The sequence below is a fragment of the Loxodonta africana genome, chromosome 9 (assembly GCF_030014295.1).
Source record: "Loxodonta africana isolate mLoxAfr1 chromosome 9, mLoxAfr1.hap2, whole genome shotgun sequence".
Lineage (NCBI taxonomy): Eukaryota > Metazoa > Chordata > Mammalia > Proboscidea > Elephantidae > Loxodonta > Loxodonta africana.
Genome location: NC_087350.1, coordinates 7909217 through 7936731, shown reverse-complemented (window position 1 = coordinate 7936731; position 27515 = coordinate 7909217). Strand labels below are relative to the sequence as shown.

Genomic DNA, 27515 nt, shown 5'->3' with positions numbered 1-27515 from the left:
AACAGTTGAGGTTCCCATTTAACAATTTCAACACAAATTGTTCAGTGATGTCGGTTACATTCTTCATAATATATAAAAACTCTCATTATTTCCATTCTTGTTGCTCCATTCCATTAAACTAGTTTCCCTGCTCCCTTACCTTCTTCTCATCTTTGTTTTAAAGTAATTGTTGACCTTTTGGTCTCATATAGATTATTTTTTAAAGGAGCACAGTACTCAGGGGGGTTATTTTCTTATTTTGTGAGCCTATATAGGGTCGCTATGAGTCGGACTCGACTCGATGGCAGTGGGTTTTTTTTAATCTGTTATTAGCTAAAAGGTGACCTCAGGGGCTAGTTTTGTTTCAAGGTTTAAAGACTATCTCAGGGTTACAGACTCAGGGAGTCCTCCAATCTCAACTAGTTCAGTAAGTCTAGATTTTTTAAGAATTTGAGGTTTTATTCCACGTTTTTCTCCCATTCTATCAGGGTTCATCTATTGTAGTCCTGATTAGAATAGTCAGAAGTGGTAGCCGGGCACCATCTAGTTCTTCCGATCTTAGAGTAGAAGAGGCCGTGGTTCTTGTAGACTATTAGTATTATAGACTAGTTTCTTCTTTGAGTCTTTGGTTTCCTTCTTTCTCCTTTGCTCCTGATCAGTGGAAATGAATGGTTGTATTTTTCATCATGATCTCTTAAGTGTTGGATCTTTGCAGGCATGAGACTATGAATGGTTGTGCCCCTAGTGGCTGACTCTAGAGCCTGCAATACTCACCGTGTGGTTCTGGCCCCGAGCACCGGTGTGACCAGGAGCCTGTGCGAAATGCAGAGTCTCAGGCTCGTTCCAGACCTACAGAGCCCAAACCTTCATTTCAACAAGGTTTCCAATTTTTGCACTAGAAGTCAGAACATTTTAATCCAGGTTCAGTGGCTGTGTCCTTGTGATTCTAGAAAAAAGTATGTGTCTGAAAACATTTAGTTGGTCATTGTGCTGCAGGCATGCATCTAATTTTTTATTCCTAATCCCGTAGAAAAAAGTAGCTGGACACAATTCAGACTTTCCCTCCCCATATCTCAAATTGGTGGCTCTGGATTTTCTGAGAAGGTGATATCTGTGCTCTTATTAAAGCTCAAAAAAAACTGTCATGTCAGAAACAAGAGCACAGACATTGTCTATGATAAATTTTATTATAGCAAGGCTTTGCTTTCCTGTCTCAGTTGACAAGTGAAGTACTGATGTACGTAAACCACAGGTAAATGTTTTCAACAATTTGCAATCGCTAAACAAATTTTTACAGACACCTGAGTCCCTGGTGGTGCAAAAGGTTAAAGTGCTCTGCTGCTAACTGAAAGGTTGGAAGTTCTAGTCCATGCAGAGGCACCTCGGAAGAAAGGCCTGGCAATTTACTTCCAAAAAACCAGCCACTGAAAACTCTATGGAGTACAGTTCCACTCTGACACACGACGTCACCATGAGTCAGAGTCTGCTCGATGGTAACTGGTGTGTGTATGTGAAAGTGTTTTATTTTAAACCTTCGATTTTAAGTTTTTTCTTACCCAAAAAACCAAATATTAACCATAAAAAGCCTGACTCACACTGCAAAAACCACCAGCAACTGCTCTATAGCAATGTAAATTTGTCTTATCCTGCTAGAAAAGGATAGTCATCAAACAACTACCTTCTAATTTAAATCTCAAAAAGTCTCAGAGTTTCAGGTGGCTGGAAAGCCAAATTATTGGCAGCCAAGCCAGAAGTAACTTGGTATCAGTTGACCTCAGTAAAGTGGGAAGTCAGGGGTCAATCATGTTAAGATTAGCCAATGGTTGATATTTCTCCCTCTTCTTCTCTTTACAGAGCCCTGGTGGTGTAGTGGTTAAGAGCGCGACTGTTAACCTAAAGGTAGGCAGTTCAAACCCACCAGGTGCTCCTTGGAAACCCTATGGGGCAGTTCTACTCTGTCCTATAGGGTCGACTATGAGTCGGAACCGGCTCGGTGGCACCCAACAACTTCTTTTTATGGAGCCCTGGTGGTGAAGTGGAAAAGCCTTTGGCTGCTAACCAAAAGGATAGCAGTTTGAATCTACCAGCTGTTCCTTGGAAGCCTTATGGGGCACTTCTACTCTGACCTGTAGGGTCACTATGAGTCAGGAATTGACTGGAAGGGAAAGGCTTTGGTTTGGTTTGGTTCTTTTCTTTATAAGCCTCATTGTACCTACCTTCTTCAAGCCATTTGCTTTTTCTGGGATCCAAATGGTCTCCTTATATGCACATAGAATAACTGCTCAGAATAAGTCTTATATTCCAGTTTTGATTTTTTTAAATTTTTATTGCGTGAAAGTTTACAAATTAAGTCAGTCTCTCACGCAAAAACTTATATACACCTTGCTTCACACTCCCAATTGCTCTCCCCCTAATAAGACAGCCCGCTCCCTCCCTCCACTCTCTCTTTTCATGTCCATTCCACCAGCTTCTAACCGCCCCCCATCCTCTCATTTCCCCTCCAGACAGGAGATGCCAACATAGTCTCAAGTGTCCACCTGATCCAAGAAGCTCACTCCTCACCAGCATCCCTCTCCATCCCATTGTCCAGTCCAATCCATGTCTCAAGAGTTAGCTTTGGGAATGGTTCCTGTCCTGGGCCAACAGAAGGTCTGGGGGCCATGACCACCAGGGTCCTTCTAGTCTCAGTCAGACCATTAAGTCTGGTCTTCTTGTGAGAATTTAGGGTCTGCATCCCACTGCTCTCCTGCTCCCTCAAGGGTTCTCTGTTGTGTTCCCTGTCAGGGTAGTCATCGGTTGTAGCCAGGCACCATCGAGCTCTTCTGGTCTCAGGCCGATGTAGTCTCTGGTTTATGTGGCCCTTTCTGTCTCGGGCTCGTAATTACCTTGTGTCCTTTGTGTTCTTCATTCTCCTTTGATTCAGGTGGGTTGAGACCAATTGATGCATCTTAGATGGCCACTTGCTAGCATTTAAGACCCCAGGGGCCACTCTCCAAAGTGGGATGCAGAATGTTTTCTAATAGGTTTTATTATGCCAATTGACTTAGATGTCCTCTGAAACCATGGTCCCCAAACCCCCACCCCTGCTACGCTGGCCTTCAAAGCATTCAGTTAATATAGGAAACTTCTTTGCTTTTGGTTTTGTCCAGTAGTGCTTACCGTGCCTGTATTGTGTGTTGTCTTTCCCTTTACCTAAAGTAGTTCTTATCTACTATCTAATTAGTGAATACTCCTCTCCCTCCCTTCTTTCCTCCCCCTCTCATAACCATCAAAGAATATTTTCTTCTTTGTTTAAATTATTTCTTGAGTTCTTATAATAGTGGTCTTCTACAATATTTGTCCTTTTGCAACTGACTGATTTCACTCAGCATAATGCCTTCCATGTTCCTCCATGTTATGATTATGTTTCACAGATTCATCACTGTTCTTTATCAATGTGTAGTATTCCATTGTGTGAATATACCATAATTTATTTATCCATTCATCCATTGATGGGCACCTTGGTTGCTTCCATCTTTTTGCTATTGTAAACAGTGCTGTAATAAACATGGGTGTGCATAGATCTGTTTGTGTGAAGGCTCTTATTTCTCTAGGATATATTCCAAGGAGTGGGATGGCTGGATCCTATGGTAGTTCTATTTCTAGCTTTTCAAGGAAGTGCCAAATCAATTTCCAAAGTGTTTGTACCATTTTACATTCCCACCAGCAAAGTGTTCCAGTCTCTCCACAACCTCTTCAACATTTATTATTTTGTGTTTTTTGGATCAATGCCAGCCTCGTTGGACTGAGATGGAATTTCGTTGTTGTTTTGATTTGCATTTCTCTAATGGCTAATGATTGTGAGCATTGCCTCACGTATCTGTTAGCTACCTGAATGTCTTCTTTACTGAAGTGTCTGTTCTTATCTTTTGCCCATTTTTTAATTGGGTTATTTATCTTTTTGTAGTTGAGTTTTTGCACTATCATGTAGATTTTAGAGATCAGGCGCTGATCAGAAATGTCATGGCTAAGAACTTTTTCCCAGTCTGTAGGTAATCTTTTTACTCTTTTGGTGAAGTCTTTGGATGAGCACAGGTGTCTGATGTTTAGGAGCTCCCAGTTATCTACTTTTTCTTCTGCATCGTTCGTAATGTTTTGTATACTGTTTACGCTGTGTATTAGGGCTCCTAATGTTGTCCCTATTTTTTCTTCCATGATCTTTATCATTTTAGATTTTATATTTAGGTCTTTGATCCATTTTGAGTTCGTTTTTGTGCATGGAGTGAGGTATGGGTCTTGTTTCATTTTTTTGCAGATGGATATCCAGTTATGCCTGCACCATTTGTTAAAAAGACTGTCTTTTCCCCATTTAACTGCTTTGGGGCCTTTGTCAAATATCAACTGCTCGTATGTTGATGGTTGATTATTTTTAACAGGTGAAAGTGGCTGAGTTTTTTTAGGGAAAAAACAAACAGCCTCAAAAAGCTTGGAGAATGTATAGGGATCACTTCTATTCCTTTCGTCACATTCTGGAAGTTCCCATAATCCTCTTTGTCCAGGCAATCTTCTCATTTCCTTCTACTGAGAAAGTACCTCCACACCAGAGGTCTTTTAAAACTCCAGACATACATTCACAACCCCTGGGCCCTGCTAGGTTTTGAATTTCCACTGGACAACTAAAGAACATAGAATGTACTTACTTTAAGCTTGCCGTCTCCTTCCTCCCCACCCGCTACAGCATTGTAAGTTCTTACAAGGGCAGAGACTGGGGCTTACCTGCTTACTTGTGCTTCACTCACTGCTATCCCGAGTGGCTGGAAAGGTGGCCATGCACACATTAGACACTCAGGCAGCGAGGGGGAACAACTGAATGTGCCCAGGTCTTTTAGGATGCATCAGGCTCAGAGGCAGAGAGGATCTGGGGTGGGAGGCAGCCAGGGGCAAACCTTGCCAAGGCCCTGGAAAATTCTCCCTGTATGTTGGGTTTACAGATCTTTAAAGAGGATTCTGACCCTCAGCTAGATCATTCCACAGTCTCAGGGAATCCCATATGTCCAGGGTTTTCTCCCTTAGAGAGAGGCCTATCCTCACCCCTGAACAGTGGAGACCATTGGAGACTTTTTAGGATGAAGCATCCCAGCGTCTTCTCTCAATTTGCAAGGGCTTTTCCTACATGGAGGAGCCCTGTGGGCATAATGTTTAAGCCCTCAGCTGCTAACCAAAAGGTCAGTGGTTGGAACCCAACAGCTACTCCATGAGAGAAAGATATGGCAGTCTGTTTCTGTAAAGATTTACAGCCTTGGAAACCCTATGGGGCAGTTCTACTCTGTCCTACAGGGTCGCTATGAGTCAGAATCGACTCAACAGTAGTGGACGGGTTTCCTGCATCGATCTTTAATTATATGAACATGAATTGACTCTGGAAAACACTTACTTATTGAGGCCTCTCTACTGGTTCCTGTTTTTCTGAAAGCTAGTGTTTCCTTCCTGACTTTAACACAGCCTCTGCGTGTGACTGTTATAGGGTGATACTCTGAGTGTCTTGTTTTCCCCTTTGCAAAGTGAGAGGCGTGGGGGTGATGTTCACCTTCTTAGGGTTCCGTCACTAAGTCCCTTTGACGTCCTCGCAAGGATCCCATCCCGAAACAGAACAGAACAGAACACAGAGGGCATAGGTGGGTATCTTCCCAAGAGACTCGGTGTTGACAAGCTAGCTCCAGAGCCTTTGAATTACAAGAAATCTTCTTTTCCTTTTTTTTTTTTCATTTAGCTACATCATCTAACTACTTTGTTGTTGTTAGCTGCTGTCAAGTTACCTGCCCCCCGCCCCCCATTCATTGCGACCCCATGCACGACAGAACAAAGCACTTCCCCGGTCCTGCACTTTCATCAGGGTTGGCTGTGGGTCGGACCGTGGTGGTCCACAGGACTTCCACTGGCTGATTTTCAGAAGTAGATCACCAGGCCTTTCTTCCTAGTCTGTCTCACTCTGGAAGCTCCACTGAAACCTGTTCAACATCACAGCAACACACACGCCTCCACTGACAGACAGGCGGTGTCTGCCATGGAGGTGCCTTGGCCAGGAATCGAACTCAGATCTCCCGAAAGGGAGGCAAGAATTCTACCACTGAACCACCATGCGTTCTTCTGACTACTTAGGATTAGACAAAGTTCCCCTTCTGCTGAATCGTTACCCTGGGATGGTTCCTCGTTATCTATCCATCTGTCTAGTTCCTGGAGCAGAACCGGAAAGCTGGCATTCCTGAAGAGCTGGACCCAGGACTGAGTTTGTACGTCACTTGCCTATAAATCTCACACACACCATCAGTTAAGTCTCCAGCTGGGAGCATATATATTTTTTTTTTTTTTTTAATTTTTATTAAGCTTCAAGTGAACATTTACCATTCCAATCAGTCTGTCACATGTAGGTTTACATACATCTTACTCCCTTCTCCCACTTGCTCTCCCCCTATTGAGTCAGCCCTTACAGTCTCTCGTTTCGTGCCAATTTTACCTTCTTCCCTCTCTCTCTATCTTCCCATCCCCCCTCCAGTCAAGAGTTGCCAACACACTCTCCCGTGTCCACCTGATTTAATTAGCTCACTCTTCATCAGTATCTCTCTCCCCCCCACTGACCAGTCCTTTTCATGCCTGATGATTTGTCTTCGGGGTTGGTTCCTGTCCTGTGCCATCAGAAGTTCTGGGGAGCATTGTCTCTGGGATTCCTCTAGTCGCAATCATACCATTAGGTGTGGTCTTTTAATGAGAATTTGGGGTCTGTATCCCATTGGTCTCCTGCTCCCTCAGGAGTTGTCTCTTGTGCTCCCTGACAGGGCAGACATCGATTGTGGCCGGGCACCAACTTGTTCTTCTGGTCTCAGGATATTGTAGGTCTCTGGTTCAAGTGGCCCTTTCTGTCTCTTGGGTTCTTAGTTGTCGTGTGACCTTGGTGTTCTTCCTTTGCCTTTTGGGAGCATATATTTTGAAATAATTTTGAACAAAGAAGCTTTTTCTTGTTTGCTGTAATATCGGTGACTACCAGGAAGCTGTTTTCCCTTGAATCACCCCCCTAGTGGATCATTCTGGCAATAACGGCAGAAACAGCTGAGGGCTGAGGCAGGCAGAGCTGGCTGTGCTCTAGCTCCCTAAGGAACCCCAAGAATGTACCAAGGTGCTAGCAGCATTTGGCAGCCCTTGTCTTGCCCTTGAGAGACAAGTGGAAGGTGGTACCCTGGCTGCACCATGGCCCCCACTGCAGCTCACCCCAAAGGCCTATCGCCCACCACCCCAATCCATCCCTGAACCCCTTCCCCCACCCACATCCAACTCCTTGCCGTTAAATATCTGCCACAAAGCAGCAGCAGGCAGAAAGAAACATGGTAAGTATTAAAGTCAAACACAAATGTGGTTAAGAGCTCGGCTGCTAACCAAAAGGTCAGCAGTTCGAATCCACCAGTCGCTCCTTGGAGATCCTATGGAGCAGTTCTACTCTGTCCTATAGGGTCACATGAGTTGGAATCAACTCAGTGGCAGTGGGGTTTTTGGTCCCAGCTTATTTTAATTCCAGGTTTCTTCATTTGTCTCACAACAATCTGAAGTACACTTGCCCCCACGGAAGCTGAGGTAGGATGAAGCCTGGCCACAGGGACACTCACCCTCACAGGAGGGCTGGTGGTCTGCTCCCGGGGCCCTAGGGCCCGTACTCGCAGTGCATGCCACTGCTGGACATTTGACCCCAGCGTTGACCTTGGGAAGGAAAGGTTGGGTGGACCTCAGAGGGTCGCGATGGTGTGCACTGAAGAAGGCGAGCTGTGAGGCCCACCACCTGTGCCCAGCTCTCGTGAACTGAGCCAATAGGCCAGGGCCTCCAGGGTACAGCAGAGCTTATGCTACCAGTAAAAGCCAGGAAAAGCCGGCGCCGTTCTCAGCAGTTTATAGGTCTTTCGGAACTCTGTTGAAAACAAAGGATTCGTCGCCGACGCACATTTATGGGCCCCCTCGGAAAGTCTGAGGGCAGGTGCTTCCTTCACCCCTCATATCCCCTGGTCCTAGCCTTCACATCATTTTGGGAGGGAGTGCCATGGAATGAGACAGGCTGGGATGAGACTCGCAGCACAGGCACACAGCATCTTTACACAGTCTACAGCCTCACCCTGGGAGTTAATTCCTCTCCTGTTTCTCCATGTATTTCCCCCACCCCCTGATTTTCTAGACTAGACCTTCAATTTCAATTTCAAAATAGCTGCCCCACACACTCCATCAAGGTTCTCACAATTTTAGTTTGGGCTTGGGGAGAACTGAGATGAGATTCAAGAAATGGGGTCCTCTCTAAAATTCATTAATAACACTTTTCTCTTACGGACACTTTGATATCCCTTTAACACTAACCAAACCAAAAAAGACCCAAACCAGCTGCCATTGAATTAACTCTGACTCATGGCAACCCCTAGTATGTCAGAGGAGAACTTTGCTCCACAGGGTTTTCAAAGACTAATTTTTTGGAAGGAGGTCCTCAGGCCTTTCTTCCAAGGCGCCTCTGGGTAGGCTCGAACCTTCAACTTTTTGGTTAGCAGCCGAAGGTGTTTTTTTGTACCACTGAGGGACTCCTTGCACCAACAACTGTGGTCAAGGCAGATCCCTCAGGGTGTAGATAGGCTCCTTTGGCAAGGGAAGGCATCTGCCAGGCCTGCTCCCTGTCAGCAGCTGGGGGCAGGAAAACATCTGCCCAATGATCTGCCCTCTCCCTTTGCTGCTGACCCTCTGGGTTGCTTGTTGATCAATGAGATTCTTTACTTCAACTCCTGATTGTGGTGTGGCGATGTCCCCAGCAGTTACAGCTTAAATACCAGGTAGATTCTGAAAGCTTTCGGAACGTCTTCAGCCTCCCATGTTTTCCAGCAAGGCCGCAGTCATATCTGAGGCAAGCCTGAGTTCTCTAAGTATCCAATCTATGGCAAATTCCAGAGCTGCTCTTAATCACCTCATCTCTAAGCTCCAGGCCTCTAAGTGCACACACCACTGTCAAAGTTCCGGGAGTGGAGGCTCGGCTACCACAAGGCACACTCACACGGCTGCCAGGCCCTGGGAGGAGAAAGTCTGCTTCTCTAATTCCTAGGAGCAGTGTATTCTCTTCCCCTCCCAGGTGCCCAGACGTCACCTGAGTACAGCACTCATGTGTACTTTAAAGGATGCGCCAGCACCCGTGACCGACTAGGCAAGAGACACGATCCAGCCAAGACAGACACTGAGGACCCCTGATCCTAGATCTCTGTAGCTTCCAGAGAAGTGCTACCTTAGAGAATCCACGGCTCACTAATAAAGGCAATTCACAAACCAGGAGAGTATATATGCTCCTGTTAAACCCTTTTGTCATCCTCAATTCCCAAATGTGGTACAAAGCACCAGACTCTTAGAAGCATCTTTTTTACTTTGACTTGTCCCCCATTATTATCTACACTGAAATTTTAAAACCCTAGATGTTAGAGTAATTGTCTGAAATTATTCTTTAGATTCTAAAGAGTTCATGTGCACAGTCCAGGAAGCAAGGTACTTTAAAGCAGAGGCAGTTGTTTTTCTCCCCCGTCCATCGCTTGTTTAGAAGGGAGCACATTCCCAATTAATGAAAAGACAGGCTTGATGCTTCTTTTTAACGCCCAGCAGCCCATCTGCCTCCAGAGCATTTGCACGCATGGGAGGGAGGGGTCCAGTACTCACTCGTATGTCCAGCACAGGGTCATCAGCTCGTACATCTCTCTTGGACAGCCTGGAGGGCACCCCATCCTTTCTCCCTTCTCTAGCATAACAGACACTTCACTTCCTTTCATTCCCTGAAAACATGCAAAATGTACCTCAGCTTTTAAAACATACTGTTCAGTAAAGCAAAACAACCAACCAATCCTCTCCCCCAACATATACAGACACAAGAGGGTATGACGTATGATTTCAATGATATAAAGTACAAAAACAGGAGAATTTAATCTATGATACTAGAGGGCAGATGGGGTTCCCCTTGGGGCAAGGCTTGTGTCTTTGGTGGGATCGGGTAGAGACTGGGCTTCTGGGGTTCTGTTCTGTTTCTTCACCTGGGCGCTGGTTTCATGGGTGCATTCCATTTGTAACAATTTATCCAGCTATATCCTAGCATTTATGTACTTTTCTGTATATGTAGTATACTTTAAAAAGTCTAAAAAATGTAACTGAGCTGCAAATTTGATATTGTATGAAGTCTTTATTTCTATTTCAACTCCAGTTAATGATGATGGGGGTATATATTTATTCACATTTATATGTGTAATGCACAACGGAAAAAAATACATAACGTTCAGTTAACGTCACATATTTCTTTTTCAATTTAGAATAAAGTGAGATCATATTAACTGTCCCATTCAAAAGGTAGTGCAAGACTCTGAACAGGTATACAGATTTTGTGATTTCTAGGTTCCTGGAGAGATAACCTGGTTGCATATCTGTCCTAATGGCCACATAAATATGAAGGAAACACTATTGGCTCACCCGATAAGGCTTCTGTCCATAGGAAAAGGCTTCCCACATCAGCACGCCGAAGCTCCAGACATCACTTTTGCTGGAGAACTTGTAGTAGTTGATGCATTCAGGAGCGTACCACTTCACAGGCCACTTCCCGTGAGTCTGGGCCTGCAAACAAAGCAAGCTGAGTTATTGTTGTTGTTGCTGTCAGTTGCCACCAAGTCGATTCTGGCTGACAGCAACCCCATGCGTACACAGCACACTGATCCATAGGGCTTTCAAGGCTGCGACCTTTTGGAAGCAGATCACCAGGCCTGTTTTCCGAGGGGCCTCTGGGTGGGTTGAACTGCCAACCTTTTGGTCAATAGTCAAGTGGTTAACCATTTGGACCACCCAGGGATGACTAAGCAAGTAGAGAACCATCATTAGAAATGAAACCATAAACCTAAAACCATAAAGCTCTTAGACCAAAATATAGGACCAAAGCTGTGGGACCAAATTTTCTTCAATGATAGATTATTAAACACAACAAATATGCAAGCAACAGAAAACAAAATAGATAACTGGGACCTCATAAAAGTTAAATAGTTAAGTTCATCAAAAGAGTAAAGAGACAGCCTACAGACTGGGAAAAAGTCTTTGGAAATGACATAGCTGATAAAGTTTAATATCTAACATATATAGAATATTTCTACAGCTTAACAAGAAAAAGACAAATACCTCAATCAAAAACTGGGCAAAGAACAGGAACTGATAATTCACCAAAGAGGATATTCAAATGGTCAGCAGATGTATGAAAAGATGCTCAACACCATTAGCCATCAGAGAAATGCAAATCAAAACCACAATGAGATATTATTTTACTCCCACTAAGATGGGTAAGGTTAAAACAAACAAACAAACAAAAATCCAGAAAATAAAAGGTGTTGAAGGGATATGGAGAAACTGCAGCCCTCATCCACTGCTGGTGGGAATCTGAAATGGTACAGCCATTGTGGAAAAAATCTGGTGGTTCCTCGTATGGTACAGCTGCCATAACTAAAAACCAAACCTGGTGCCCTCAAGTTGATTTTGACTCATAACGGCTCTACAGCAATTGTCTTCCCAGGTATATACCCTGGTGGCACAGAGGTTAAGCACTAGGCTGCTAACTGAAAGGCTGGTGGTTCAAACCCACACGCCTCTCCACGGGAGAAAGATTCGTCATTCAGCTTCCGTAAAGAGTTGTAGCCTTGGATACCCTATGGGTCAGCTCTATTCAACTTGAAAGCAACAGATTTTTTTCCCCCTTTGATTTGGGCGTATACCCCAGGGATCTGATAGAAGTGACAGGAACAGACACATGCACACTTTTAAGTTCATTGCTGCACTATTCACCATAGCAAAAAGATGGAAAGAACTTAAGTGTTCATCAATGGATGAATAGATAAGTAAAATGTGGTACATACGTACAATGGAACACTACTTAGTGATAACAGAAAATGAGTTTCCAAAACATCTTGGAACATGGATAAACCTGGAGGACATTATGTTGAGCAAAACAAGTCAATCACAAAAAAACAAGTATTGTATGTTCTCACATTTAGGAGATGACATGAACAGGCAAATATACAGCCACTAGTGTTCATTATTGATCACTAGGGATGGGGAGTGGGGGGAGAAGGGGATTCACTCTCTACATAGTAGGCACTTGTTATTTTTGGTGATGGGACAGGTAACACCAAATTAAGGTGAAGTATATACAGCTTGACAAAGGTGAACAATGTCACTAAAATGTACACAAGAAAAAAGGAACTTTTGGTAACTGCTATGTTGGGTTATGGCATAAATACACCACTTGTGTGTCAATTTGTCATACTGTGGTGGCTTGCATGTACCTATGATGCTGGAAGCTATGCCACCAGTATTTCAAGTACCAGCAAGGTCACCCATGAAGGACAGGTTTCAGCGGAGCTTCCACGCTAAGGCAGACTAGGAAGTAGGAACTGGTGATCTACTTCTGAAAAAAAAAAAATGGCCAGTGAAAACCTTATGGATAGCAGTGGAACATTGTCTGATATAGTACTGGAAGATGAGCCCCTAAGGTTAAGGCACTCAAAATACTAGTGGGGAAGAGCTGCCTCCTCAAAGTGGAGTTGACTTTAATGACATGGATGGAGTAAAGCTTTTGAGACCTTCATTTGCTGATGTGGCACGACGTAAAATGACAGGAAACAGGTGCAAATATCTATTAGTAACCGGAACATGGAATGTACAAAGCATGAATCAAGGGAAATTGGAAGTTGTCAAAAATGAAATGGAATGCATGAAGATTGACATTCTAGGCATTAGTGAACTGAAATGGACTGGTATTGGCCATTTGGAATTGGAAAATCATATAGGAAGCCCTGGTGGTGCAGTGGTTAAGAGCTCGGCTGCTAACCAAATGGCTGGCAGTTCAAACCTACCAGCCGCTCCTTGGAAACCCTACAGGGCAGTTCTACTGTCCTATAGGGTGGCTATGAGTAGGAATCGACTCGATGGCAATGGGTATGATTTGGTTTGATTGATTATACCAGGAATGACAAATTGAAGAGGAACAACATCACATTCACTGTCAAAAAGAGCATTTCAAGAACTATTCTGAAGAACGATGCTGTCAGTGGCAGGATAATATCCACACATCTATTTACAAGTAAGACCAGTTAATTCAACTAGTATTCAAATACATGCACCAATCACTAATGCCAAAGATGAAGAAACTGGAGATTTTCTATCAGCTTCTAAAGTCTGAAATGGATCAAATATGCAATCAAGATGCATTGATAATTACTGATGACAGGAATGCAAAAGTTGAAAACAAAGAAGGATCCGTAGTTGGAAAATATGGCCTTGGTGATAGAAATGATGCTGGAGATGACATGATAGAATTTTGCAAGACCAATGACTTATTCATTGGAAATACATTTTTCAACAACATAAATGGTGACTATACCACGTGGATCCCACAGGATGGAATACACAAGAACCAAATCGACTAAATCTGTGGAAAAAGACAATGGAGAAGCTCAATGTTATTAGTCAGAACGAGGCCAGAGGCCAAATGTGCAACAGAATCATATGCAAATTCAAGTTGAAGTTGAAGAAAATGAAAACAAGTACACGACAGCCAAAGTACAATCTTCAGTATATCCCACCTGAGTTTAGAGATCATCTCAAGAATAGATTTGATGCACTGAACACTAATGACCAAAGACCAGATGAGTTGTGGGATGCCATTAAAGACATCATATGTGAAGAAAGTAAAAGGTCATGAAAAAGACAGGAAAGAAAGAAAAGATCAAAATGGATGTCAGGAGAGTCTCTGAAGCTTGCTCTTGAATCTCAGGTAGCTAAAGCAAAAAGAAGAAATGATGAAGTAAAAGAGTTGAACAGAAGATTTCAAAGGGCAGCTCAAGAAGGCAAAGTAAAGTATTATAATAAAATGTGCAAAGACGTGGAGTTGAAGAACATGTTCAGCATTTCTCAAGCTAAAAAAAACTGCAGAAAAAAATCAAGCTTCGAGTTGCAATATTGAAAGATTCTGGGAGCAAAATACTGATCAATGCAAAGCATCAAAAGAAGGTAGAAGGTATACACAGAGTCACTGTACCAAAAAGAATTGGTCGATGTTTAACCATTTCAGGAGGTAGCATATGATCAAAACCAAGGGTGCTGAAGGAAGAGGTCCAAGCTGCACTGAAGGCACTGATGAGAAACAAGGCTCCAGGAATTGACGGAATTCCAACTGAAATGTCTCAACGAGAGAATTCAACACTGGAAGTGCTCAACTCTTCTATGCCAAGAAATTTGGAAGACAGCCACTTGGCCAACTGACTGAAAGAGAACCATATTCATACCCAGTCCAAAAACACTTGATCCAATGGAATGAAGATATTATCAAAAAAAGTTCATTAATATCACATGCAAGTAAAATTTTGCTGAAGCTAACTCAAAAAAAGTTGCAGCAGTACAATGACAGGGAACTGACAGAAATTCAAGCCAGATTTAGAAGAGGACATGGAATGAGGGATATCATTGCTGATGTCAGATGGATCTTGGCCAAAGGCAGAGAATAGCAGAGAGATGTTTACCTGTTTTTTATTGACTATGCAAAGGCATTTGACTGTGTGGATCATAGCAAATTATGGATAACATCTTGAAGAATGGGAATTCCAGAACTCTTAATTGTGCTCACGAGGAACCTCTACATAGACCAATTGTTTGAACAGAACAAGAGGATGCTGCATGGTTTAAGATCTGAAAAGCTGTGTGTCGGGTTTGTATCCTTTCATCATACTTATTCAATCTGTATGCTGAACAAATGATCTGAGAAGCTGGACTATATAAGGAAGAGCCTGGCAACAGAACTGGAGGAAGTCTCATTAACAACCTCCAATATGCATATGACACAATCTTGCTTGCTGAAAGTGAGGAGGGCTTGAAGCACATACCACTGAAGATCAGAGACTACAGCCTTCAGTATGGATTACACCTCAACATGAAAGAAATAAAAATTCTCACAAATGGACCAACAATCAACAACATGATAAATGGAGAACATACTGAAGTTGTCAAGGATTTCATATTACTTGAATCCACAATCAACACCCATGGAAGCAGCAATGAAGAATCAAACGATGTATTGCATTGGGCAATTCTGTTGCAAAAGATCTCTTTAAAGTGTTAAAAAACAAAGATGTAACTTTGAAGACTAACGTGCACCTGACCCAAACCATGGTATTTTCAATTACCTCCTAAGCATGCAAGTGCTGGACGATTAATAAGGAAGACTGAAGAAGAATTGATGCCTTTGAATATGGTGTTGATGAAAAATATTGAATATACCAGAAAAACAAATGAATCCGTTTTGGAAAATGTACAGCCAGAATGCTCTAGTGTACTTTGGAAATGTTATCAGGAGGGCCCTGCCCCTGGAGAAGGACATAATGCTTGGTAAGGCAGAAGGTCAGTGAAAAAGAGGAAAACCCTTAACTAGATGGACTGACACAGTGGTTGCAACAACGGGCTCAAATGTTGCAACAATTGTGAAGATGGTACACTGAGCAAAGTTCTGTTCTGTTGTACACATGGTCACTAGGAGCTGAGACTGACTTGATGGCACTTAACATCATGGCATATACAATTTTGCAACAGAGCAACCACCAAAAATTATATGTGTTCATATATACGTATGTAGACATATATGTGTATGTGTATAGGTATGTATATTTGAGTACACCTACTCCTAACTTATCGACTATCCCGTTATCCGACACTTCAGTTATGACAATAGTAAAAAATTTCCTCTCTATTTTGCACATTAATGACACACATCTGGCAGTAACAAACGCCAAGGTGCAAGGTGAGACTAACACTGGCTGTGATGGTACATGTGATAGATCATGTTTGTTTGGCCTTTCTAGCCGTGGTCTTGTAACCCAATCACTTGGGTGGGACGGTGCAGATAGGGTAGTTGTAGCCCATCAAAGGGATTGGTCAGTTTTGCCATCCCTCTGAGCTTGAAATATGCCACCCCAGAGGTGGGAAAGAGAAGATCCCACCACTACCAACGAAGAACAGCCAGGAGCCAGCACCTTTGGACTTGGGATCCCAGTGCTGAAGAAGTTCCTGGTAGCTGGAGATCAAGAGAGAGAAAGAGTTGTAACCCTGAAGATGCTGAGAAGTGGTGGCAGGAGAGTCCCAGCAGCAGAGACCTGGCAGCAGAAGACGGCATGCTGGGTGGGCTTCCCGGCCCATGGAGAGAGAAATCTGAGCACCTTTGGGCAGAGGCCTAGGGCCAGGGAAAGATGTGCATTTGAGCACGGTTGGGAAGAGGCTGTCCCGATGGAAGAACTGTATCCTTGAGTGTTTCTGAGCCTGAATTGTAACCTGTTACTTCTCTAATAAATCCCATAATCGTGAGCATGGTCTGTGAGTTCTGCGTGGCCTTTGAAGTGAATTATCGAACCCAGCAAGAGAAGTATAGAGTGCCATAAGAGGGACAGTTGGTATCAGAATCAGTAAAGACGGTGGAGAGGAGGCATGTCTGACCTCCACCTCAGCATTGGGCTGTTGATCTTGATTTTCCTCCTCCCTTCTGAAGTTAGAGGAGGTCAGATGCCACCCTCATGCCATTTTTACAGATGGTTAAGCTATCATGTGTGAACTTGGCTAGATTGTGATTCTCCATGGTTTGGCAGTTAGGTAACGATGTAATTTTGCAGTTATGAAGTGATGTAATTTGGCATTAGGTAATGATGCAGTCATCCTTCATTTTGTGATCTGATGTGGTTATCCTCCATTTTTGCATAATGCTGATTCACATAATGACCTGGTATTTGAAACCTAGCCATGTCAATAAGTGAGGAGTGGTGTATATATGGGTGTATATATGTATATATGCATATGCTTGTATGTGATTATAGGCATACATATTCATATATATAATAAAGCACATAGGAGGCACGGTTACAGATACTTCTTAGATATAATTATATACCACGTGAGACAGGCTTCCTGGGTTTGAAGGATTAGGACCAACAGTCTCGTGGGACATCTCAGTCAATTGGCATAATATAGTTCATAAAGTTTATGTTCTATAACCTAGTTTGGTAAGTAGTATCTGTGGTCTTAAAAGCATGCAAGTGGCCATCCAAGATACAACTATTGGTGTCTACTGGTCCAGAGCAAAAGAGCAAGAAGGAAATCAAAGACTCAGAGAAGAAAATAGTCTACAGGACTAACACTCTACATGAACCGTGACCTCTTCTATTCTCAGACCAGAAGAACTAGATGATGCCCAGCTACCACTCCCGACCGTTGTGATCAGGACAATAGATGGATCCTGATTGAATGGGAGAAAAATGTGGAACAGAACTTCAAATTCCTTAAAAAATCCCCCTGAACTTACTGGACTGGATAAGAAAGGAAGACTCCCTGAGACTACTGCCCTGAGATACCCTTCAAATCTTGAACCGAAACTAGGCCCTGAGGTCACTTTTTAGCTAAATGTCAGATTGGCTTACAGAATAGAGAATATCACCTGTGAGTACTGCGCTCCTTTAGAAAATCATCTATATGAGACCAAATAGCCAATAATTATTTTAAATCAAAGTTGAGAACATAAAGGGTCAGGGAAACTAGATTAATTGAAATGGAACAATCAGAATGGAAATACTGAGAACATTTACACACTGTGAAGAATGTAACTGTCGCTGAACGTTTTCTATAGAAACTGTTGAATGGGAACCTAAGATGCTGTGTAAACCTTAACCGAAGATACAATAAAATATTATTTAAAATAAAATAAATCCTGACCCAAAAAATGTCGTGTGTCTGTGTGGTATGAATTTTAAAAATACATGTGTGGGTGTATTTGTCAGGTTCGGTGCAAATTGCTTGCATCCTTTAATATTTTTGCTCACCTTTTACTTTGGCCATACACAGCTTTACGTGGTTTGTAGATGGCGATGGAGGAGTCTAGATGTGATATTTCTCACATGACCTTCATTTACATACAGAGCCTGAACATTACTCGGAATGCTCCAAGAAATACTGGGTGGGCTGCTTACAAGAAGATTTAACTATTACTGGGCATTTGTCTACACTTTTAAGCCAATGCTAACACCATTTTTTTTAATATTTAAAATTTTCCAATTATCTAATTTGAAAAGGCAAGTGGTGATAAGAAAAGATCAAAATCATGTACAGCAAAACCTTCCCTTAGGGGTTTGGGATTCAGGATGACGTGCTGTTCCGAGAAGGCTTGTCACTTCCTGTTGATGTTACTCTTTAATCTTTTAATCTGTGTGAAGTCACTTGGGGTGCAGGGAGGGGAGTGACCAGCACTACAGAAGGGGCAATATGGGGACGTCAGCTTGGAAACCATAAGGTGTCATGATCCTTCTCCTCTAAATAACACAAATGATTGCACTCACGTTTTCACCACAATATGTATTAATTTTAGATTCTGATTTGAAAAGTTGTGAACAATACATGTATGTGTGTTATTTCAAGTTTATTCTGCATTGTGAACTAATAGAAAGATAAACCTTAGATTAGAAAAAGTATAAATACAATGAAAAGCTAGTCCTTTTCTACCACCAACTTCTGGTCTTTCTTCACAGAGGCAGCCACTTTAAATAATTTTTCTTGTATCCTTCCAAACAAACCTATTTACGAGCATGTTGTTGTTGTTAGGTGCCACTGAGTTGGTTCCGACTTATAGCTACACTATGTACAACAGAACAAGATGCTACCTGGTCCTGCTCCATCCTCAACAGTCGCTGTTATGCTTGAGCCCACTGTTGCAGCCGCTGTGTCAATTCACCCCAATGAGTGTCTTCCTCTTTTTCACGGACCCTCTACTTTACCAAGAACAATGTCTTTCTCCAGGGACTGATCCCTCCTGACAATACGTCCACAGTAAGTGAGACAAAGTTTTCCCATCCTTGCTTCTAAGGAGCATTCTGGCTGTACTTCTTCCAAGACAGATAAGTTCGTTCTTCTGGCAGTTCACATATGTCCTTTTTGTGGTAACAAAACTAGGGCCATACTTTTTTGCACTTACCTTTTAAAAAAAATTTTTTTTTTTTTTAATTTAACCATCTGTTGTGGACATATTTCTATATAAAAAATCCCAGTGCCCTCGAGTCGATTTCAACTCATAGCGACCCTATAGGACTTTCTATATAAGTACACGCAAATAATGTCATTTTTAAAAGCCTTGGATTGAATTTTTTGAATGAATCTACCATGACTAATTTAACCAGCCTCCTACTGAGAGGCCATTAGGTAATTTACAGATTTTTTGTTATTACCAATAATGTTATAATGAACATTACTGAGAGTGGGCATCTGTCCAGGTACATAGGTATGTTTGTAAAGAACTGCTAGGTTAAAGGGCACTTGGTTTTACATTTTTGTTGGTGCCCAAATTCACTTTTCCATGCACGGTTCTCGTTTGCGCCCATAGCCGACATCCCTCTTTAATTCTTTAACTCTCTATTCTTTCCCATTCCACCTTGCTTTGTTGTGGAGCATATTATTATAGGTTATTTTGGAATAGATCCAACTATATGTTATGGAACAATGTTGCTCAAGATGTTATTAGATCTTCTGTCGGAAAAGGATTCCATGAATGGATTAGGCTTGAAAAATGCAGCAGGCCAAAACCCCTACTGAGACATATAATGCAGGCTAGCATGATAAGGGCTCTGACAAATCTCACAGGAATGAAACCTGTTTAACCTACATTTTCCAAAGTGATTTCATGAAGAAAGTCTATTTTTCTTCTTTATATTTTTTTAATGAACCATCAAAATTAATACCTTGATTCCATGGAACATGTTTGGAAGATACTATTCTGAATAAATCTCAAAGTGTTACGTATTATCATATTTCCATTTTTTTAAACAAAAAACCAAAGCTTAACAAAAAATTTTACATAGTCATTTTTGCATAGGGAAGTCGCTTCTTGAAACCTTCTGTGATAAAATAAACATATACTTGCATTTCAAATTCTTACTAACCTACTGCTCTTAAGATTAGCTAACTTGTTCCTACCTTGTAGTAGTTTTCATCAGCACGAAGTGCTTTGGAAAGTCCAAAGTCACTGATTTTGGCATAATGTTGAGTAACCAGCAACACGTTTCTTGCAGCCAGATCTCGGTGCACAAAATTGCACTCCTCCAAATACTTCATTCCCATAGAAACCTGATGAACCAGCTCTATTATGTTCTTATCCTTGACATGCCTGCAAGTTACAAATGTGTCATTAGAGATAGTGGGCAGTGGTCCATGTTAGAACAACCAGTCACACTCCCCACTCACGCAGAAGATGAATTCACTAATTTCCTGTTTTTCTTAAACAAAAAGAGTCACAAGTGGTGACGAATGATCTTGTTAACATTCAGCTGTTCAGGAGTGAATGCCATTCTCTTTCTCCTGGTCAATGGGTAAGATTTTCACGGGGTGCCTGGAATTCCATGAGAAGCTGTATAATGGCTTATAGAGAGTCAGGTTTCTGTTCACATCATTGATCCAACACACTCAACAAGTAATAAAGCCCATCCTAAGTTTCGATATCTTATCTATAAGCTGGGGATAACAAAAGTTCCCTTCTACGGAAACTGTAAAGATACAATCTGGGTAATGTAGAAGGTAGCAAATAGGAACAGCTCATGTGTGACAGAGTAGAACTGCTCCATAGGGTTTTCTGGGCTGTAATCTTTATGGAAATACGTCACCAAGCCTTTCTCTCATGGCTCTGCTGTGTACGTTCAAATTGCCAACCTTTAGGTTACTAGTCTGAAGAAGACGTTACCCAGAGGGGCCAAATAGTGGCTATTATTACGTTTTATTCCATGTGAGTTCGTCCATCCCAACAATAGCTTTCGTTGAATACAACATGATGATTCTGGTGAAAATTGTAATTGATTAAGAGCTACCTGATATTTTAACAAGCATTTACACATGGGAGCTTAGAGGTATGGCTGTCATTCAGATGTTTAAAACAGTTACCTCTTAGGCTTCTTTAAAAAGAGTGTGTTCTATTCAACCACAAACAGAATGGAGCTCTGATGCTATGACATGGATTAGCCTTGAAAACATTATGCTGAGTGAAATGAGTCTGACATAAGGACATATATTGCATGATCCCACTTACATGAAATATCTACGATAGGCCAATGCACAGAGACCCAAATTTATTAGTGGCTACCGGGTCTCTTTTCTCACCGGGACAGGCAGGAGAGGGAAACAGGGAGTCACTGCTTACAAGGCACTAAGCTTTTCTTAGAGGTGATGAAAAAATGTGGAAACAGCTAATAGTGATGGTTATACAACGTGGTGGAAGTAATTAATGTCACCGAATTGCATGCACAAAAATGGCTTAAATGGCATATGTTTTGTTATGTGTATTTCACCACGATAAAACAAAAACAAAGAAAGAGAGGATGTTTCCTGCCTCTGTAAGGGAAGACTTCTTGTCAAGATACTATGAGGCTGAATCCATCATTGGCCAATACAGAGTGAGTAAGGGAGGTGAATGAAGACAAAATTGTTGAATTAGAGTTTTTCTCTGAGTAATAAGAGCAAAAGAGAATTTGATCCGAAGATGGCGTCTCTTTGTTCTCCTCTTAAAGTCCATGAGTGTGGATCAACACTGGGGAGAGGCGGGGAGCAGGGAAGGGAGGCAGAGGGGCCCCGTCCCTCACGGTACTGGCTTCTGTGCCTTCGGGGGACAGTCGGAGTAGATACCTGTTCTGCTGCAGGTACTTATTGAGAGGCCCGAGCTCCGCCATCTCCATCACCAGCATCCAGGACTCGGCCTCGCAGATCCCGATCATGCGCACGATGTAAGGGTTGTCCAGCTGCTGCATGACGTTGGCTTCCGCCAGCAGCTCGTCCTTCAGAGCGGGGTCGTTGGCTTCGTTCTTCAGTATTTTCACGGCCACTGTTTTTACGACTCTGCAAAAGAAATCATAACATATAAGATGTTCAGAATGGCTCACTTCTGCATAATTATCTTCTGTGAGACATAATTCCTAGGCAGAGATGGTGTTATGGAAATACCCTGCAACAGAATGAAAATGTGTCTTAAGAAGCCATGTAATAAGTTAATAGTTTTCCAACTGTTTTCTACACATGGAGTTACACCCCATAGCTTAAAAATAATAGGATGGTGGTACTGAAGAATGCCTCAGCCAAGCAAAAGACCTAAATCGTAGAATATTTAGATAACTTTTAAATAAACCTTATAAGCTATTACATACATGGATTCCTGTAACATCTCGTGATTTATCATTTTAGATTACGTATAAAAAAAAAACATAGATAAATATGTTGTTGTTGTTGTTGTTAACTGCTGTGATACTGTCTCCCAACTCATGACGACCCCATTCACCACAGAACTAAATGCTGCCTGGCCCTGAGGCAGCCTCCTGACTGGTTACAGACCACACCGTTGTGATCCACAGGGTTTTCATTGGCTGATTTTCGGAAGGAAGATCACCAGCCCTTCCTTCATAGTCCATCTTATTCTGGAAGCTCTGACAGGCGATGGCTGTGTATAAGAGACATTGGTCAGGATTCTAACCCAGGTCTCCCACGTGGGAGGTGAAAATTCTAACACTGAACCATCAATGTCTTATATGAATATGAAATTCCTTTAATATATGTTAAAAATGAACTCCTGTATGTAAAACTAAAAAGCTTACGTTGTTAAAGCTCATAGTTTAGAACACACTTTTTCAACTGAGTTTTGTTTATTTTAAGCAGGCCTCAATGAGTTTTTAAGAACTTATTTTTCATTTTCTAATAAAACCATCATATAGGTTGTGTTTGAATTCTTAAAAATATTTTAATATGGTAGGGTGTAAATAAATGGAGGGGAATTAATTATGCATGATTTTAAAAACTAGCGTCCCTCTGTGACATATCTCCCACTGATATGTATGGGAAGTATACCTCTTTTGCTGAACTCTAAAACTGGATTATAAGAAAGGAACTATCCAATAAAATAGGAGAATAACAGAATAAGTATAATATGTATACAGAAAAGGAAACATAAATTTAGTGCATATAAACATCTAAAAAATAAATACACTAAGGTTAGTTAGTGGTAGTAATATTTGCATGGTAGGAATATGTTTTCATTTTCTTATGTTTTTCTTTGTTTCTATTTTCTATAAGGTATATGTATTACTCCTAAACTAACAAAAGTTAGTTAGTATACTTAATAGATGCTTTCATTATAATTGTTCCAGGAATGAACAAAAATTTAACATTCATTAAAAAAAAAAAAAGGATATAGCTATGCTAGGTTAAATTTGTGATTATTACTAAATGAACACTATATATGTATATTTAGCAGTTTCTAGAAACATAAGCTCTTAGACAATAATGAGGATGACATCATGGTATGAAGGGACTTACTTTTTCATTTTGTAGTAACCCTTTTTCACAGTGCCAAAGTTCCCAGAGCCAAGCTCATTGTCTTCCAGAGTCAGCAGACTTCGGTCCAGATAGACCTCTTTTGGCCTGATCTCTTCGGGGTCTGCGTAGGGGCTTTCGTACACTTCGGTGTCCATGGGCAAGGCTTCTCTCTGGGGACCTGTAATACATCCAAGAGACACACAACCCTTGGGCTAGATCCTTCATGGAATTCCCATTGTCTGCCCCTCCTCCTTTCCTGGGGCCACACTGTGCCTTTAAGACACTGGTCACCGTAGGGTGCCTAGGAAAACTCAAAAGAGTATCCCTCCCAACTCACAGGGGAGCAGCAAAAGAGCCCTCATCTTTTGTTCTACCTGACTTCTGCTCTTGCACTAATGTATGGGGTGTCCCTACATCTAGGAGTCATCAAGTGGGTCATTCACACCACAGATACTTCAAATGAAGCCATCTTAATGGTGTGTGACAGTTTTACCTATGTCTGAAAATTCTCTCTGACACTCTGCTCATTGAGAGATGAAGTCTATGTCACCTTCCCTTGGTGGCTTTTATAATGTTTTCAATCATTATAATATATCAGAAGTAGCTTATGTGATTTCCAAGGTGAGGTTATAACAGGCCATGAAATTTCTGCCTCATTTGCTGGAAAACTTGCTCTTGAAGCCTTCAGATGTTATGTATTTTATCCAATGCCCTGAGGCCACCAGGCTGTGAGAAAGCACAGAGCAGCCTACCTGGAGAAACCAGAGAGGTCCTGAGACTAAGAGAAGATGGGGAGATGCCTCACCAGTCCAAGATGCTTCAGCCCACCACTACCTCTGTCCCTGCCATTCCAGCTCCAGCCACAATATGGCTCCAGGGGATGCTGAGCCAAAACCACCCAGCTGTGCCTTTCCCAAATTCATGACCTACAGATCCCATACAAGATAATGAGAAGACTATTATTGTTTTGAGCCACTAGGCATTGGGGTTGTTTTGTACCAACAGATAAAGAGATCAAATTCATTAATAAAATAATACCTCGGGCTACCCAGAGAACCCAAGAAGGTCATCCACAGGTCCCATTTCTGAGAACAAGTCTACTGGAGGGCTACTGAGTTCTTTAAGGGTGTATCTTACTACAAGACTATCTTCTTGTGGCCTCTGAGAATCAGTACAATTTTCTCAATATGTCTAGAATTCCAGCAACTCAGATATTCCTTCAGTTAGTACTAATCATCCGTTACTATACCTTCTGCTGAAATTTAATAAGCAATACAAACATATCTCCAAGAACATAACTTTCATAGAAATGTAAAGTTAACTTTGAGTCGTATTAAAATTACAAGAGATGAGAAATCCTGAAGCAACAGTCATGATTTTTATGTTTTATACATTTTCAATGCTGCCATTTAACATAAGGGAGTCGGTGACATACCCTCTCACTCAATGGAACCCCACTGTTCATAGATATGTGATATCTGCTACCTGCCACTAGACAATAGTCTTGTTTAGTGCTAACTGTCACTACATTGCAATGACAGACAGTGGTGTGAAGTAGCAAGCTGACTGCAAATTTACAAGCGACCATGGGAAGCACCTCCTCCCCTGTGGATGCCCAGTAAATAAAAGTGGTTTTTCTCACCTCGTTCAGTGGCCCAAGGTCCTCGGTCTGGCTCATAAGGATTGAACACGGAACTTTCTGGCCGGCTACCTTGGGATGAGGGTGCCTAAAGCACATGAACAATAACTGGTCATTTTTCTTCATCAATACACTGCTGGGTTGATCTGTGTAATTATTTTAAAATAATCACATTTCATTTACGCAGGGAAGGCAAAGGAAAGAATTGGGAAGAAAGGCAGGAAAAAAATCAAGGCTTATCTCAGTTCTCCGAGCAACGGTTTGGACCCTGTGATGGTTTAATAAAGTTCATGCTACCCCAATTCAAGAAGCTCTACAGGTATCTCAGACAGAGCGGTGAGAGAATCAGCTCTACTTGTTCAGGGAGATTCCCTTCCCACTTACATGCCCTTTCAAATCCTATTTCTACACTCCTAAAGATAAAAAAAAATTTTTTTTTTTTTAGAGATGCTAGGGATTTTCATTTTCCCCTTGAATTCATTCTCCTCTATTAATGACTTCTCTTCAATTATATATAATATGGGAGTTATTTAAAAAATGAATATTAAATGCCGACCTGCTGCTTCTACCCACTCCCCAACTCTAAAACATTCATGCTTCCTAGTCTCTGCTTGGATTTTTACCTTTGGTGGACATCTAGAAACATTTGGGTAGATATCAGAGAGTAGCATCGTCCAGTGATATAAAGGTTCCAAGGAGGAGGGCTGGCTGCTAGCAAGCCAAGGCACCAATGACGATGACACTGATGCCAATGATAATCACGGTACCTGCCCTATGAGGCCGGGGACCCTCTTCTGGCTCACCTGATACCTGAAGTGAGATAATTCTTCCCTGAACCCAAAGCAGGTAACTGAGGTCTATCCGTGAAACAAAGATTTGCAGGTCATTCTTAACAGCAACCTTCCCTATTACTTACTTGGTCAACTCAATGTGCATCATGAAAGAACTGGGGAAAAAAATCTACTTTTTATATTACTAAGAGATTTTCATTTTGAAAGTCTTTCTCTCCAGTTTTCCTAACCCACTCCCATCTCCAAATGAAGCAAAATTATTGCTAATAAATTTAGTTCACAGGACAGCCATGATTCAAATCCATTTTTTGGTGTGAGCTGAGTATAAATTTTATACTTCTATCTACCTTATCAGTGCCCAAACATTGGCCACGAAGAAATGAGATACTGCCATTAAAGGAAACATTTAAGGAAAAGAAGACATGAAGCTTAATATTACACAGTCACTCATCTTACAGTGCACCTAAGTCCTTGCCTGTCTGATTGTATTACAAGCCCAGGAACCAAAAGTAGAATCCTGGAGGCAAGATGCTCCACTAACACCGCTTGTCGCCAAGGATCCTGACTTCCTCATGGTATTCTTGCTGTACACTGAGTGCGACAGTGGCCCTGCTCACGGAAGCAAAAGCCCTTCTGACCAGGCTAAGGAAAATCTGCTCTGCTTTTTCAATGGGATATTGTTGGATCCATTTCCTCACAGACTACCTCAACATCCTTATTGAAATATTTAATTGAAATAACTATGATGTATCAAGAATGAAGATGGAATATAAATTCTAAGAGGCATAACCATCTACTCACTACATTAGTAACAAGCCATGCCCACCATGGTGTTCAATAAAAGTGTGCCAAACACACACACAAATAGATGAATTAAAGAACACGTGAATGAATGAATGAACATAACTTCTTAAAACTGGGAGATATGAAGTAGAAACAATTTTAAAATGAGTTATCATTCAAATCCTTATACTAAAGGAGAGAAATAGTTGGGGATAATCCCAGGTAACAACGTACTACTTTTACAAGTTTACATATGATCACAGATCATTTGACGTACTGTGAGTTCTCCTCAAACTTATAATAAAATCACTCTGTCTCAGAATCGTCATAGGAGAAACCAGGCAATTCCATCCTTCCCTCTATTCAGATCCCTCTTGCAATCAAATTCCAGGCTGGAAATAGTTTTTGAACTAATTTTTTTTTTTTTAAACTTTCTTTTGGAAAGGGCCACATAAACTCAAGACTCCATCAGCCTGAAACCAGAAGAACTAGATGGTGCCTGGCTACCACTGATGACCGCCCTGACAGGGAACACAACAGAGAGTCCCTGATGGAGCAGGAGAAAACTGGGGTACAAAACTCAAATTCTAATAAAAAAGACCAGACTTAATGGTCTGAATGAGACTGGAGGAACTCTGGCAGACATGGCCTCTGGACTCTCTGTTAACCCAGAACTAAAACCGTTCCTGAAGCCAACTCTCCGTACAAAGATCAAATTGGACTATAAGATATAAAATGATACTTGTGAAGAGTGTGCTTCTTCGTTCAAGTAGATACATGAGATTAAATGGGCAGCTCCTGTCTGGAGGCAAGATGAGAGGGCAGAGAGGGACAGAAGCTGGTTGAATGGACACGGGAAATCTGGGATGGAAAGGAAGAGTGTGCTGTCACATTATAGGGAG

At 41.8% G+C, this 27515-nt stretch overlaps 1 protein-coding gene across 9 annotated transcripts in view; it reads right to left on the bottom strand.

Annotated features, from left to right (window-relative positions):
- Positions 1-27515, bottom strand: part of SYK (spleen associated tyrosine kinase) — a 133298-nt gene that overhangs the window by 8547 nt on the left and 97236 nt on the right. For all 9 annotated transcript variants that reach the window (XM_064291034.1, XM_064291030.1, XM_064291027.1 and 6 more), the window contains 6 exons: positions 25043-25127; positions 23401-23578; positions 21724-21933; positions 20029-20218; positions 10471-10611; positions 9673-9785 (listed from right to left, as the gene is read on the bottom strand). In XM_064291034.1, the coding sequence (XP_064147104.1) occupies positions 9673-9785; positions 10471-10611; positions 20029-20218; positions 21724-21933; positions 23401-23578; positions 25043-25127 (917 nt within the window). The remainder of the gene's footprint in view (positions 1-9672; positions 9786-10470; positions 10612-20028; positions 20219-21723; positions 21934-23400; positions 23579-25042; positions 25128-27515) is intronic.